The sequence below is a fragment of the Mastacembelus armatus genome, chromosome 5 (assembly GCF_900324485.2).
Source record: "Mastacembelus armatus chromosome 5, fMasArm1.2, whole genome shotgun sequence".
Classification (NCBI taxonomy): domain Eukaryota; kingdom Metazoa; phylum Chordata; class Actinopteri; order Synbranchiformes; family Mastacembelidae; genus Mastacembelus; species Mastacembelus armatus.
Genome location: NC_046637.1, coordinates 4,926,361 through 4,942,308, shown reverse-complemented (window position 1 = coordinate 4,942,308; position 15,948 = coordinate 4,926,361). Strand labels below are relative to the sequence as shown.

At 41.0% G+C, this 15,948-nt stretch overlaps 1 protein-coding gene across 1 annotated transcript; it reads right to left on the bottom strand.

The window, feature by feature from the left end:
* Positions 1 to 700: 700 nt before the first annotated feature.
* Positions 701 to 1,518, bottom strand: LOC113130667 (transcription factor HES-5-like). Its single transcript, XM_026307465.1, has 2 exons — positions 1,260 to 1,518; positions 701 to 1,146 (listed from the first exon to the last, which is right to left on the bottom strand). Exons 1-2 carry the CDS (start codon positions 1,380 to 1,382, stop codon positions 814 to 816), a joined length of 456 nt encoding a protein of 151 aa, XP_026163250.1. The 5' UTR covers positions 1,383 to 1,518; the 3' UTR covers positions 701 to 813.
* Positions 1,519 to 15,948: the final 14,430 nt, after the last annotated feature.

Below are 15,948 nucleotides of genomic sequence, written 5' to 3'. Positions count from 1 at the left end.
AAAACTCATACATATTGAAAAATACTAAAAGACCTTACAATAGATCACATCATTCTTATAATTCCAAATGTAAATTTCAGCTGAAAATGTAAAACGACTTTGTCATTTAAAAATGACATTGAACAGACCATTCACTGTGAAAGAATAAACTGATTTTAAAACAGATCAGTTTTCAATAATCACAAAAATGAGCAAAATTATGACAAAATGTCCATAAAAAGGACAAGTAAGATTTTGATCAATATAATCAATTACAATTACGAGGTAACAAATATAACTATTTGATGATATTGTATCAATACATGATACAGAGTGAAGCATAAAAAGTACCACAGTAAAATTGTGATATTAGGAAAAACTTTTTGAAAAAATAGACAAAAACAATTGGATCTTAGAGCAGATCAGTTTTGGGTAATCACAAAGATTAAAATGAATTCATCATTTGACAATATGTCAATAAAAGTACAAATAGGATATTTGATCACAAACATCAATACTAGTCAATAGTAACAAATGTTACCATAGCATTATAATATCACCAATACATTAAGTACAGAGCATTATAATAATAATTGCTGATGCAATGAGGTTTGATTCATGCAACATGCATGACAAAATGTTCTCTTTCTTCACATGAAAGATATTGTTGCTGTCATTTCCTTAGGAAATGTCCTCTTGGGAAAAAAACACAAATTACAGCCTTCTGTTCATACAGAAGAACAAGTGTATGGAATTTCCATGAAACCAGTCCAGTAATCTTTGACCAGTATGGTCATCTCAGTTTGTCTGGTAGTAACTCCAGTCTGTAGGAGTCTACCACGGCCTCCAGAGGGCACTGTTGCCTGGACTCTTCTCTGTGGTGATGCTGGTCTGGACTGTGGAGCTCAGAAGAGAGGAGTCAACCTCTGTCAGGTTGTTATCAGAGGAAGACGGCAGCTTGTTGAAGTGGTTCAGCAGTCTTCTCTGCTGCTGGTTCTGCTGCTGCAGCTGTGTCAGTACACAAACTGTCATCTCCAGGATGTCTGCTTTCTCCAGCTTGGAGTCTGGCTGCTGTTTGAGGAACTCTGGACCCAGGAGAGACTTGAGCTGCTCGATGCTGCTGTTGATTCGCTCTCTGCGAAACTTCTCCACCAGAGGCTTTCTGAGCTGCAGAAAGAAGAACAAAGTCATTAATAAACTTATTGTGGAGTAAAGTGGTAACATGAACACAAACACTGTCTTGTGAATGATATTTAAGTGTCCTTGAAGCTTGAGTTTACCTTGTGGGTCAGAGTCAGGTGGTCTTGAGAATTGGTCATTGCTGCAGTGATTGTAGGAGCCATGTCTGGATCTCTGTGCTGTTGAGGTCTCTGTAGAGAGAATCTGATCTGTGCTGGCTTCATCCCTCCTATTTATAGTCCCACATCTCCATATGAATGTGTGGGTCCTGGTCTGGCTGGAGTTTCACACAGTCTCAGCCAATCAGAGAGCTCTATGAGACAATAAGGCATGTGGAGCAGCAAACATGTTGAATGGTGTTAGTGCCCAGGGGACAATGATTAAATCTCAGGGGAACAGGTGGAGGACTGGCTGGGGGGGGGGGGAGTGTTGACCCTGTAGGAAGAGCAGATCTACTGCCTGATACTGGGATCAATGACTTTGACTGAGCACACGCCTGGATTTCCCTTCTGGGATGAATAAAGTTTTGTCTTATTTTATCATCCCATCACCACCTTTGATCATAGACTAAATGAACAATATGTTTGTTTAAAATTTGCTGTATTGTGCAATGGTGTGAATGTAGTTTTGTACAAAAATAATAAAATCAATAATTTTTCTTATTATACCATATCCTTTTAAACTATTCTGTACTGATTAGTCGGTATACACATTTGTACTAATAAATTCTTCCAAAGTGTTATACTAACAGCATAGTTTTGGAAAAAGAAAAAACATTACATTTATTAATGATAAAATTTAAACAAACTCTCCCTGCTGTCCAGATGTGACAGGTGTGTCCCCTGTCTTGTGGTTGGTAGCTGGTGTGAGTAGCTCTCAGTTTCCCACACTGAGTCTTTGAATGATGTGGTCAGAGCAGTACAAAAGAAACTTGAAAGGAGCTTTTGTGTTAGATCCTGGTTGTGTGTTGTAATTGAGATGGAGCCTGACATCACTGGCCATCTGGAGGGAAAGAACCTCATTGGTTGACACTGAAGTTTTGACAGTTTAAAAAAACAAACAAAAAAAAACAATACAAAATACATCATATTTCAGCAATAATGCTGAACTTCCTTTTGTCTTATGTGCAGAAATCTTAAATATCCAGTCAAACTGAAGCTTTTGTATGCTCAAATATACCAGTATTTTATGTTTCTTTATGAAGGTGGGAGGATGCGGCAGCTGTTTCCTGAAGTGTGTCAAATCCCTCTGGACAATAGGCGGCGGCTGGTAGGGTTAGGGATGCAAATCAACTTGAACTGGGACAGTCTTCTTCAGAGCTTTCCCACAGTTTTTTTCATTTTGATGTGTGCTGTGTTAAAGGAGGATTCCTGTCAGCACATGCAAAGGCATTACTTTTAATTCATTTTGCATCAGTTTTTCTTTTTATGACAAAAGCTTCCCATGATTTTATTTGAAAATTCGTTTTAAAAAATTATATATTTATGAAATGTTACAGCCCTGCAAAGCAGTAATTTACATTCTCCTAAGGTTACAACATTAAAAAGTGTATCTAAACCTTGTCTTAGTAAACATTATCCACATATTTAATCCAGTCTAACCTAAATCCTCAGTATACCGTACATTTTGTGAAACCAGTTGTCAGAAAAACATTTACATATGAGATTAGGAATTTCAGTTTTGCTGGCATGCTGTGGTAGAATATTTATTGATATTCGAAATAAAGGCACACCTCTTGTTGGTGGCCTGCTGTATATTGTTTCATCTTAACTCTAAACCGCTAAGAAAGTAGAGCAGAGGTCATGATCTGTCGTTCCTTTGGGGCTCTGTGAGTGACTTTCCTCTGGTTTCCCACACTCTCTCCTTTCATTGAAGGATCAATAGAAGTGTGTCTTTACAGCACATTAGCTGTAACGTGTGGCCTCTTCCAGGACAAAATATGTCATTTTAAAGTTTTCACATTCCAACACATGGTACTGATGGTGCTGATGGTCCAACACATGGTACTCAGTTTGTCTGGTAGTAACTCCAGTCTGTAGGAGTCTACCACGGCCTCCAGAGGGCACTGTTGCCTGGACTCTTCCCTGTTGTGATGCTGGTCTGGACTGTGGAGCTCAGAAGAGAAAAGTCAACCCCAGTCAGGTTGTTATCAGAGGAAGACGGCAGCTTGTTGAAGTGGTTCAGCAGTCTCCTCTGGGACTGAGTCTTGACCTCCTCCTTGACTGGAAGAACTTCTCCTGAACAATGAAGCTCAAATTTATATTGTGGGTCAGAGTCAGGTGGTCCTGAGAAATGGTCATTGCTGCAGTGATTGTAGGAGCCATGTCTGGATCTCTTTTTCTGTTGTTTTTGCTTCACATTAGGTGCAGTCTGTTGCTTAACATGGAAGAGAAGCCAAAACTACCCCGTTTAATAACACCTGGAAGTGCAATAAAATCAAATATATTTTTTTATTTCCCTATTATCAGAGTCACATTCAAAAGCCGCCAGTCTGACTAATGAGTCACTGCAGAAATGTTGATCAAATTTCATCAATCACTTTTTCTATAATTAACAAATTACCTTAAATAAATACATTTGTGTGTTAATGTATTATTTATAATATAAGTCATTTGGCTCCTACCTATTAACCGATGAAGGAGATCTTAGATGATCTGTCAATATTTTGTGGATTGGCCTCAAATGATTTATAACAGTAATGCATTAATTCATATGTTCAAACAATATGAACGACTATATCAACCTGGATTATATTGGTTATACTTGATAATCAATACTTCCTAGATTTTAGCTATTTCCTGTTCACACATAAATGAAAACACAAGTACAATATGTAATAGCTAATTAAAATCTCTTTATTACAATCACATGTACATCATTATATTCCAAAACGCTTGCTGTAGTGAAAAGCACCCTTGCACAGACAGATGGAGGTGGTGTTGCAGGCTTGATGGACAGATTGTCAGATGGAGTAAAACAAGTGTTGAGTTCACCAGCAGCAAGTATCCGCTCCAGTGTGCTTTTAATTTCATATCATATGAGGACAGCAGCGCTATTTTCAGCTCTCTGTGTCCTTGTGTAACGTAAGCAAAGAGAGTGAAAGGGGGTGGGTGGGAAGGAAAAATTCTCCCTTCGTCATCCATTATTCAGACTGAGTCACAGTTGAGAGAGAGGGAAAACATGGAAACAAACCGGGTGGAGGTTTGATTTCACATCTTTTCACTGAGCATTTGTGTTTAAAGTATTTTTTATTTATATTTCAGCAAATCATCTAGTTTTCTGTCTTCAGAGTCAGATGAAAATATGGATAATAATTTCACATCTGAGTGTCCAGTTCAGGGGCAGGATTAGGACATGCTTACTTTAGTTACAATCTATGTTGCAACAACTCCAAAGTTGAACAAACCCAGTGCTCAGGGCTGGTTACCCCATTAAGAGGACAAGACCTTTTGAGCCTGGTTCCAGATCTGAATCACTGCTGATTTATCTAGTGATTCAGAATTGAGAGGGACCTGGCTGTGGACAAATGGCAGCTTATGACCTAGGTTTGGGCACTGTCAACTTGTCACACTTTTCTGGAAGTAGGGTTAGGTTTAGGGTGCGCGATAACCCTAATACAACCATCCATCCATCATCTATACCCACTTATTCTTAGGATCACAGGTATCTGCTGGAGCCTATCCCAGCTCTTTTTGGGCAAAAGGCAGGGGTACACCCTGGACAGAACTTTGACAATATCATGAGTGTTAAAACATACTGATACTAAAATGTTAATCTCTGTGCTGTATATACAGCCTCCATAACACAGCTATATATCTACAGAATCACATGAATAAACCACTGGAGGTGTCTGATGGCATCAGCATGTCCTGTTTTTAACTCCAACCTTATCTGTGGCTTCTGATAAAATCAATATGTACATGTCATAATGACACAAAACAACAGTAAGATTCAATTTAGCCAAGAGACAATAATATTCACATTTTGTGTTCACTCTTTAAAAGTGGTAAATTAAAGTTTCACCAGGTCTTAAGTAACTTAGGTAGATTTTAAAGATCATAGAAACTGTTCACATTGGTTCTGTAACCACCACAAGAAAAATACTGAAATATGTCCAACACAATCACAATAAACTGATTTTATCCTCCATAGATCACTATGATAGTTTATAAAGAAAACATCAACAACATACGTCGTTCTATCTACAGTCGTTCCACTGGCCTCAGTCCCTGGTACAGAAAGGTAGGGAAAACTGTTCATATAAAAATGATGTGCAAAAAGTTGTTTTCTTCTTTCCCTCTCACGAAAAACAATGTAAAGAAATAATGTAAATATCTACATAGTATTTGCTCTTGTCATTTTAGATTCTAGGGTCACTGCGCACTTGTGGTGACTTGTCACGTTTGTATATCTGTTTAAAACAAATTACTGCATTTGATGGAAACCTGACAAGTAGGGCCACACCTTCATTTTCATTTTAAAACTGGCTTGAGGTATTATTGCACATTTTCCCAAACTGCAATCTGGAATCAGTAGATTTCAGATTTCCTCATCCTGTACCTCCCTTTAGTGGAATGTCAACACCTGCTTGAACTTTGTCCATCCTGACTCTACAGGTGCTGCTGCAGTCTGGACATCCTAACATAAGTTGAGTGAGTTGTATCTTCTTTTGCTTATAATCATCTCCACACAGTCAACGTATCTCCGTGGATTTCAGTAAACATGCATAAGCTGTTACCTGGGTAGGTAGATCTGTAAACATCCTGCTGACAGTAGACACAGCAGGAACAGGGAGCCATGAGCCATGAAGGACCAAGAATCCTACGCTGCATTCATGCCATGTCATCAGACTAGTTAGAATAGGGAAAACCTCCTGTTATTACAACTTTGAAACATTCAAACATTACGGTGTCTGCATAATTTTATCAGACGGTAAATGCTAACAACTGCTACTGCACCTAACAATGTTAGTGTTTGGCATTTTGACTGGGGATCAGCAGGAGGCTACTGACCAATCAAACTGTTGCTGTCTTGAAGGCTAATTTCACTACATGACTCTAAAAAGTACGTTGTAGATGAAAATATAGACAATGTTTCTAAATATTTCGCAATTAAAGTAGTATGTTCAGCTAATTAATCTCTTTGCTGGCAAAGAGGTGTGTAATTTGTGGCTCAAACTCCTAAATTTAGTTATCATAGATGTATTAGATGCACATGTATATTTTATTATTTTGTTGGTGTGGGTTTCATCGTGGCCATTGTCACACAGCAGGCTGCAGCAGCACATTACAAAATTTCAGACATCATTGCAAATAAGAATGCATGTTCACAGGCCTGCTGCTGCCTACCTTGGCAACATGGCTCCTATCAAATTTACACTGATGAGGCAGTGACAGCCAAACACTGTCTTAAAAAGTCCGTTGCTAGCCTATGACCCACACCAGATGTTACATCTAAATAGGGTTTTTAGTATATTTTTCAATCTCAATCTTAGTCCATACGATATGACATGAATGCAGCATGTTGCACAAGCAAGGGAATCAAATAGCATTTTGTAAAACTTTTTGTTTCTCCCACCAAGTCACATTTTAACTGTAAACAGAGTTTCTATAAAAAACAACTTTGGCATCAAACCTCAGTTGTCATTGTCTGATTTGCTACAGTTATTCTGTGCCCTGATGTAAAAGCAGTTGTATGTAATCTGTTAGTGCACAGCCAGGTACATCACACAGAACAATATTGCTCCCCAAAACTTCATGGTTTGTTTGAGTCCAAACCCAAATATTCTGTATTTTTTTTCAAAGATTCTGTAAAATAAATATAACACAAGATGTTGTGTCAAACATGTGATGCAAACGTAAGCGCTCAATTGACCTTGTTTAGTTGTTTGTTGTTACAAGCGTCATGCACTGACACACACATTTTGTCCAGTTTGCTGTACAGTGGTGACACACCCACACATAAAGCTATCATTTGAGGTGATGTACAGCGATGACAGTGAGGTTTTGTCTCTCATGCGCACATTCATTTAGAGAATAGTTGCATTTCTGTAAATCCTCATGTTTTCAGCCTTTGCCAAAGTGATATGAGAAGACAGACATCAGTTCTCCATGCATGGATAGATAGATTGAAGTTTTAAAACACTCCAGCTGACAGCCATGTGGATGGCAAACAGTGTACATTGTGCAGTCTGGGTATGAGCAGGTCAAATTTACACCACCCAGACCCATACAGAGATACAGAGTACAATTTGGGCTTCCGATGACAACTTTGAAATTACACAGACACTTGGAGATACAGCAATCAGAATTTATTTAATCCTAGATTAACAAATTATTAAAGCTTAATCAAGATTAAAAATCAAGTTAGCAAGATTAGAATTAACAGGTTTATTTACCTCAAAAACATGATAGCCTGGATTAATTCCACTGTGGCAAAAAACTGCAGCAAATTAAAGAGGCTAGCAGAGGTTTATCCTTGCTTATCATACTTTTGTGGGACTAACTTTTTTTTTTAAGAAAGAAAATCAAACAGGTTTGGGCTTTTTTTTTTCCTCTTGGGTGCTAGTAAGGGGAGCATTTTTCCCCTCCGTGCTAAACAAGATTAAACACATCTGGAACCTAGCTCTGTTACAAAGATGAAACTGATGTCCTTCTCATTTGACTCTGGAAAAGACAAGATAAGGATTTATTAAAATGTTTTATTGTTAACATCACACACTCATACACAGTGTTACAGTTAGACACGGTGTCCATGCAGTTAGACAGTGGTGACCGTCAGCAAGGAGCTGGCACAGAGCATGTCGTCCTGGTTGTCCAGCCTGGTCCCATGAGTCAGCAGCTCCTCTACTGTCGTCCAGTCGTCCAACAGTTTCCTGTTCCTCAGACGACTTAATTTTCTCTGACTCAGCTCCAGGACTGTCTTGCATCTCCCTTCTGCAAAACTGCCAGCTTCTCTGCTGTCCAACACACCTCCATCTCCAAAAGAAGCTCCTCCTCCCACAGTGCTTCCTCCCCTGTTGATGGTGTCTCTCAATGTCCCTCTGGCCTGCAGCTGCTGCTGCCTCTGCTCACGGGCCATCATAAAGTGTTCTTTCCTCTCGGTACGACTCCAGTACCGACCCATCAGCATGTCAGCATTGGTCTCCTCATCTGTACTCATCCCACTGCGTTCATCTGCAAGCTGAGATGCCCGATCTCTCAGGAGCTGGTTCCTGGAGATCCTTGAGGTTGGGTTGGGTTTGGAACTTGGATTAAGTTTCGGCGGTAGACCAGAAATGGGATTGGGACTTGAATTAGAATTCATGTGTCCTTTCTTTGCATCCCATACAGCAGAAGCACCACCCCCTGTGTGGCCCTCCAGGGTACTATAATGACCTCTGCCTCCTCCACCAGCCTGGGACTGACGATTGGCTGGTTTTGGCCATGTGTCATTGGTGTCTGCGGCCTGAGGAGAGTGGACCAGACTCTGGAGATGTTGCTGCTCTCTGGCTTGGTTTCTCTCTAGCTCCTGCTGCCTCTCTTTTTCCAGCTCCTCCTGAATCTGTGCCTCCCTTTCCCTTTCCAGCTCTTTCTCTTTTTGCATTTGGCATTGTTGTTCTAATTCCCTCTCAAGCGCTATGTCCCTTTCACTCATCATTGGCTCAGGCAGCAAGGTTCTTTCTTGAGAGTGCCACCAGTCATGGTGAGCAGTCTGGCTGTTAGAATTGTTGTCATAGCATCGATCATGGGTGTTGGCATTCCTCATATGACCCAGATTGGTGGTGTGTTGCTGGTGTGAGAGCCCCAGGCCTGAAGAGTGGGAAGGCATCACTCCTGCCACCATCTCACCTTCCTCTGACAGGCCTGGTGGTAGGATGTTACGTGGCGTGACACCTCCACAGTGATGCAGGGTTGCTGCACAGTACGAGGGGGAAGCTGGGTGGCTGGCCCTGCGGCGGTACTCCTGTGGAGGAGGGCGATGGTGCAGTGTTCGGCTTCTTCTTAGCATTCCTACTGAACTGGAGTGGTGTTGCTGAATCGGGAGTAGTGGTCTCCTGTGGCTTGAGGGGGTGCTGCAGGTGGAAAGGACTGGAGCAGTCATCCTTGAGACTGTAGCATGGGTATGAGAAGGATTGAAGAGAGCTCCACTACTGGAGCTGTGACGGTTCAGACAAGGCCGGTCAGCTTTATGGAACTGGACCGATGAAACCCTGGAAATATGGAAACATGGAAGACAACAAACAAGCTCTAAATATGCATGAGGACATAGATGGTAGCATGTTTGAAAAGCTAAAACTGGTTTAACTACACTAGTGCAGAAGTCTGACTGAACTCTGAAAACACCCCCATATATTGCTGCTAATCTTGATTTATTCATTGCACCAAGTCGGTCATTTTGCAAGGACAGTTATTCTGCCAGCTTATACCTGAAAAGTCCACGGGGTGGAAGGTCCATGATGGGTCCAGTGCCCTGCTCCATCCCAAGCTGCAGACGTTGACACTGTGGCTGCATGGTCAGAGCCTCAGGGATGGCCTCCAGCAGCTCACGGTGGCTTTTGGGACAACTGTCACGCCGCTCCCGCCTCTCGCAGGGCTCACCTTGATGTTGCAGTCTGGCATTGTACAGCCTCATTCGCTTCTCCAGCAGCCTCTGGAAGTGCCGAAACTCCCCAGTACTAACACTGTAGAAACCAGAGTCACTGAGCTCAGAGGAGATAAAAGACTCAGAGGAAGGCGAGCCACCACCTCCAAAGCCCCCACAACCTCCTGGGGCAAGGGCCCCATGTGAATGACAGTCCTCCAAACCTCCCTCCTCTGTCTCCAGGCCTGAAAGATCCCCCTGGTGGAGGGAGCCATCAGTCCAACCCAGGCCGCTGTCCAGCTCATGGTGAAGAGGCAGGAAGCCCAATGGCTTCTCCAGCATGAAGTCCTCATCATCTGTCTGCAACAACAGGTATCCTTAGTGCCAAGGTGGTGTATGCAAATACCAAAATATTGTAAATAGTAGCATATTATTGTATTTTTTTCATGTGTGTGGGATCCCAGACTGAGCACTGACTGAATGTCCCTATATCAGTGAGAAACTGCCAAATACTGAAAGTTACTTGGCAATTTATTTACTTTGACAACACTTTGCCATAAAAATACCCTGGATTCTCTTCTATAGTCGTTAAATTGAGCATGATGCATTTGAGTCTTAAATCACAAAATCAATATCAGTAGGACCACTGGATGTCGTGGTATTGATTATTGTTTTGATGCTGATATCAGTTGATGCTGGTATATACTGTATGTTTGGTTAAGATAACATGATAAAAACAGTTATGACTACTCTCAGTATCTGTCATGTCTACTCAGAACAAGAGGTGTGGAAAAACTTATTATTTTGGTATGAGTGCTGAAACTGTTACTGGCAGAGGCATTGAAACATGCAGCCCAGCTATTAGATGGCTCAGTTTTATATACCTGACTGTGGCAGCCATTAGGTTCTTCTAAGTTGGTATTGCAGCATCCCATCAGGCAGTTCTGTTCCTTTGGTCTACCACCAGTCAGTTTTGGGTCCTGAGAGGTTCAAGATATGAAACAAAGAAAATAATAATACTTCTATTTACTCATTGGACTAAACCTTCAGTTTTTACACACCCTGTAATTGTACATGCCTGCTAGTTAGTTCTACAAGGCCATACATAATGGCCAAGGCAAAACTTCAGTCATAAAAAAAGACACAGAGCTGGGTGTTTTTTTTAGGAAAACAACAATGTGGCCAGGTTTTCTATTAGGTAATTGTTGGATCTTTTTTGTTAACACGGTATGGGTAATAATAGCATCCAGCCTGTTTATCACAAGAACAACCAACAGACCACATGACAGAATTGCTGAGCTGCATTTTGTGAAAATATGACTTTAGTAAAGGATCCGGAGTAGAATCTTTTTTCTCTTTGTCACCTGGTGGCCAATGTCCACTGTGTCCCGTGGGGAGCTGGACAGATAGCTGTATCGTCCTCCATCACAGTGATCTTGTGGCAGAGACAGATGGCTGTAATAATGCCTGTGACAGATGATATCATCGAATTTAGTTCTGTTCATACTAAGCTGGGCATTACATAGGAAAACATATTCGCACATTCACGCATACAGTCCCTACATTTGAAATTTTGGCCTCTGAAGAGAATGTAACACCATTCACAGTATTATATGATAATACATATAATAATATCTCATATAATATGATAGGATAAAGATTTTAGGTCCAAATTTCAGATGATTTTTGTCTTCATTTTCTTGCTGCTCTTCAACAGAACAAGTGTCAGCAGTCCAAACTTTTGTCTCATTCAACTCTCTATGATAATATTTTCTTTAAAATCATTGTCTGACCACTAACAGGTGTGGAATTTTGCATATTACACTGTGAGTAAACATTGGATGGATAAATAAATAAATAAATGGAGTGATGGCCAGAACTTCAGATTTTACTATAGTTAAAAACGTTTTAAAACAATTTCCCCCCTGGGGAAATCAAGTTATCTGTATCTGAATCTGAATGTAAATCTAACAGCTCTCCATAGGAATGTTTACCTATTACATCCTCATCATATTGTTCTTTGTTTGTGTACTTACCTGTCCTGATAGGAGGGGCTGGAGGCATTAAGCCCCACCCCCATTCGGGGGAGCGGTAGGTTGAGGTGCTGCAGGTTGAGGGGCAGAGGCTCCCAGGTTCCTAAGTCTCCTTCAGTCCCACAACCCCTGTGACCTTTGACCTGCATCGTGATTGGATGCTGACTGGCCGCCAGGATCCGCAGAGCATCTCGCTGGCTCAGGTGTGCTAGACTCCGCCCACTCACCTACACAAGTAGACAGAAAAACTGAAAAAGCTACAGATTCCTACATCCATCACACCCAGAGCAACATTATTCTTCCTTCAATGTTTATATAAAAATATTCATCAGTGGAGCTTCAGTATACAGTACCAGTCAATGCATATGTCCAAACGTTTGACTGGTAGTGTATATTTTCTCACCACATTAAAGCATTTTATTTTTTTAAGGAAACAATTAAAGTGGTCAACAAATATTTATCTGTCATTTTTCTGGCAATGAAATGTCTGTCTTGAATTATAAGAATAACATGTATTACATCTCTGAAGAAACATAATTCTGAAGAAACAATTGTTGGAATTAACTCATACAATTAATAACTCAAAACAGAAAATTAGATGTTACATTATTTTGGTATATATCGTGCTATGTTATAGCTTTGCTACATCTGCTAAACTACAAAGCAAGCTTTGTAGTTTCATCATCTTCTCAGGTGAAAAGCATAATTAAAGTGTAGTTCATTAATCACATTTTTTGCACTGTTGTTTATGGGTTAATGGTTCTAGATGCACTGTATGCGTGCTTCTTCTCATCTTGCTGTATTTGTACCTCTACTCAAGCTGTGGGCATGGACACTGGCCAAAGGCTCAGCAGTTACTCAGCACACTGTGGGGTGTAGTTGTGTTCTTGTCTTCTATTTGTCCACAATTCATTTTTGTGGAAGTGTGTGATATTCTGCCTGGGTGACTGACACGAGTCTCGCCAAGCTCTTCTCCGTTTCATTTCATTTAAATTCTGTACATTTTATTTATTAATTACATTTAATTATTAATTGATTTGATTACACCAAAGGCTTAATGCTCAGCTAAATATTCCCAATGACCAATTTTAATTAAAAATCTTTTTTTTTTTAAATTGCAAAGAGAATAGACAAACTTTGTCCTGGTGTTTACTATTAAGAGCATATTTAAAAACAAACAAAAACTCCAGAAGTCTGTTCATTTTATCACAAAATTACTACCCAACTTTAATAATTGAAGGTCTCAGGAAGAGAGAGTGGAGTCTGAAAATGTCTTGGCCTTGGAGACGATAAACTATAACCTCATGGAAAGGCTACTTTACAAACTGGAGCTTTAAAAAGCTAGTGTTAACCAGGCAGGGAAAATCTAATGACAAGATGCTGTCCAGTGGCATTATAGGAAATATAATGTCTGTTTTGAAGGTTTGACTCACACCAGAGACTAGAAGTCTCTCGGCCTCTACTGCACAATTCTTTTTTTATCTATCGGTCTTTCTGGGCAACTTTATGGAAGTGACAGGTTGAATCACTAAAGAACTGTCTATCCAGCCATGCATTCTGGGTAAACAGCATCCATCCATCAGTACCGCAGTCATAATTTCGTGTCAGTGCTGCCATTTTAACCACCTTTAGTGTAGTAGGTTTTTTTTTTTTTTTTTTACAGTGTCAGCACTCTACAGACAGAAGACTCTGAATTAATCGACATTAAGCAACTGGGTCTCAAGACACAGCTCTGCCTGCAGACAGAAGTTGGCTTTATTCCAGGACGTCAAACAAACTGGAATTTTGTTGCGTTCAATCATGTGTGATAAATGTGGCCACGGTGTCCATGTTTGCATTTAAATGGTTAACACCTACGAGCCAACATGGACCTCATCCAGCCTCACACACACACACACACGCACACGCACTCCCACACAGACACACACACCCGCAGCACATACATGCAGCTCAGCAGCCATCGAATTAGACGCCTGAACAGTATTGTTAACTCCAGCACAGAACAACCATGAGTCACCCTTCGCTACATTCAACCGGACACAGACACACACAAATACATACACACTATGAGTGGGGGAAACACAAAATGGCACCTGTGTGTGGAGTCAGAGGACGGCAGCAGAACGACTGGGCTTTCGGCAGATGGAGATGACAAAACTGCATTTTTTGCAGACAACTTCAAAATTCTATATATTTACAACAAAATTAGAAATTTAACGTTAAACAATTGGGAGTTTAACACAGGTACGGGTTTTATTGATCACACAAATGCATAGTCTTGCAGAAATCATGAAAAGATGCCACTTCGCATTTGCAACTACACGCTCACGCGTACACACACAAACCTGAATGTGCCGTACAGAGCTTATTTTCATTTTCAAATGAGATGTCATAAAACACACACATAGCATCAATTATAACATTAACGCAGGTTTTTAGTTGCTCACCGTTTGGTCACCCGTCCATGGTCCAGAGAGCCAGCACCCCATCGTCACGGCAACAGACAGCTGCCTTGGTTCCTGTGGAAATCAACGCTGCTGCCTCCTCCAGCAGATTTTCTTTTCCTCCGCCTCCTCACACTCTCCGTCGATCTCTCCTCAGTGCTGCTTTCACTATCACTCTTTTCTCAGCATCTGTCCTCTGCTCACGTCCTTCTTCTTTCCTGTATATTTGTCCTTTTTCTTTTATTTCTTTAGCATCTCTGTCTTCTCTCCTGCCCCTCCTTCACAGTTCTAGATTTTAGCATTCTCCAAACACACACACTCACACACACTCACTCATGCATGCAGCGCTGCAAATAAAAAAATATGTGCAGACTTGACATGGAGCGCTCAGAGTCAGAGGGAAACACACAGTCACACAGTGAGAATAGAGTTTGATTGGTGGCCTTTTAAGATTTATCAGCCAATCAGATGCGGTTTTCTCGCTCTGGATGTCTTCCTCTCTGACTGAAACTCCTCGACAAACCCTTGACATCTGCAGGAAGAAACCTGCACTGCAGCAGCACACAGTAACAGAGGAAACACCATCCAACCGTCCATCTTCCAGCTGTTTGTCCAGGATCCTCCAACAGATGCTATTTGGCAATGCATGCTGGGGGAGGTAGTTCTTCCAGTTTGTCTGCTGAGTTCTAATGCCTTATATCGGGGAGATATTTGGGAGAATCTAACTGGATCCAATGTGGAGACATTTATTTATTCTGTTTTATGAAAGGGAAGGACAGAGAGAACTGTTCTAAGCAGACCTAAGAAGATTTGTTCCATAACCATATTGTACATGCATATATGACACTACACTTGAAACCTCAATGCATCTCAAAGTAAAGGCCTGTTTAAGGTGCATATAAACTGGCACTTAAGTCTAAATCCGGTGTTTCCAACACCTGATATTGACCAAGAAATTTTGTCAAAGTTCTTATCTTCTACATTGCATAAGTAACTGTAACTAAAAGTTTCACTAAGTGTAGACACTTAAAGCAACACTATGTAACTTTTGCTCATGGTTGCCCCCATCTGGTTGAAAAGCGCAATTGTCTGTTAACAATGTCGTAAATACTGTTGCTGTATAAGCGTCCCCGTGGGCAGCACAATACACATGAATTTGTTGACTAAACTGGCGGAACTGGGGAATCCAAAGTGTAATCCCGTCCGATACTGATTTGTGTTCAGGCTGGTGTCCAATCACTCTCTCGCTTTCTTTTCTTCGCTTCCTCCAAACAAAACCCTCTTTGGTTTCTTCGCAAGCTCTGCTATGGCGTTAGTTTTAGCTGTTGGCTAACTCCACGTAGGCTACGAGTAAAACATGTGACGTATGCCGTAAAGCAGGTCGCACTTTTCCGCTGGCAGCAGATGGGCGGGGCTGAGTGATCCTACCCGAACACCAAAGTTGCATAGCGGTGTTGCAGCCGATGTGAGCCTGCTCAGGCTGCAACAGCAGTAGAATTCATCCAATTAAGAGTTGTTCTACCACTGAAATAATTTTAGACATATTATTTTGGTTGAAAACTACATAGTGCTGCTTTAAATCAAATTTCTAGCAATGTGCAAACCTTCATGAAACCCTTGAGGCTTTATATGTGTGGAAAAAGGTATGGAAGCTTTGAGACTTGAAACTCAGCAAGCACAGTCACATCTAGTGGATTGTAGGAGTTATAGCAGCTGAGGCCAAAACACAGACCTGATGATATTGCGTTGTC

What these genes read in the sequence shown, in the direction of transcription:
- LOC113130667 (XM_026307465.1), bottom strand. Translation starts at nt 1,382, where the DNA reads ATGAAGCCAGCACAGATCAGATTCTCTCTACAGAGACCTCAACAGCAC. An exon ending in ACCTGACTCTGACCCACAAG is followed by an intron (nt 1,147 to 1,259) that starts GTAAACTCAAGC and finishes TTCTTTCTGCAG; the next exon opens with CTCAGAAAGCCTCTGGTGGA.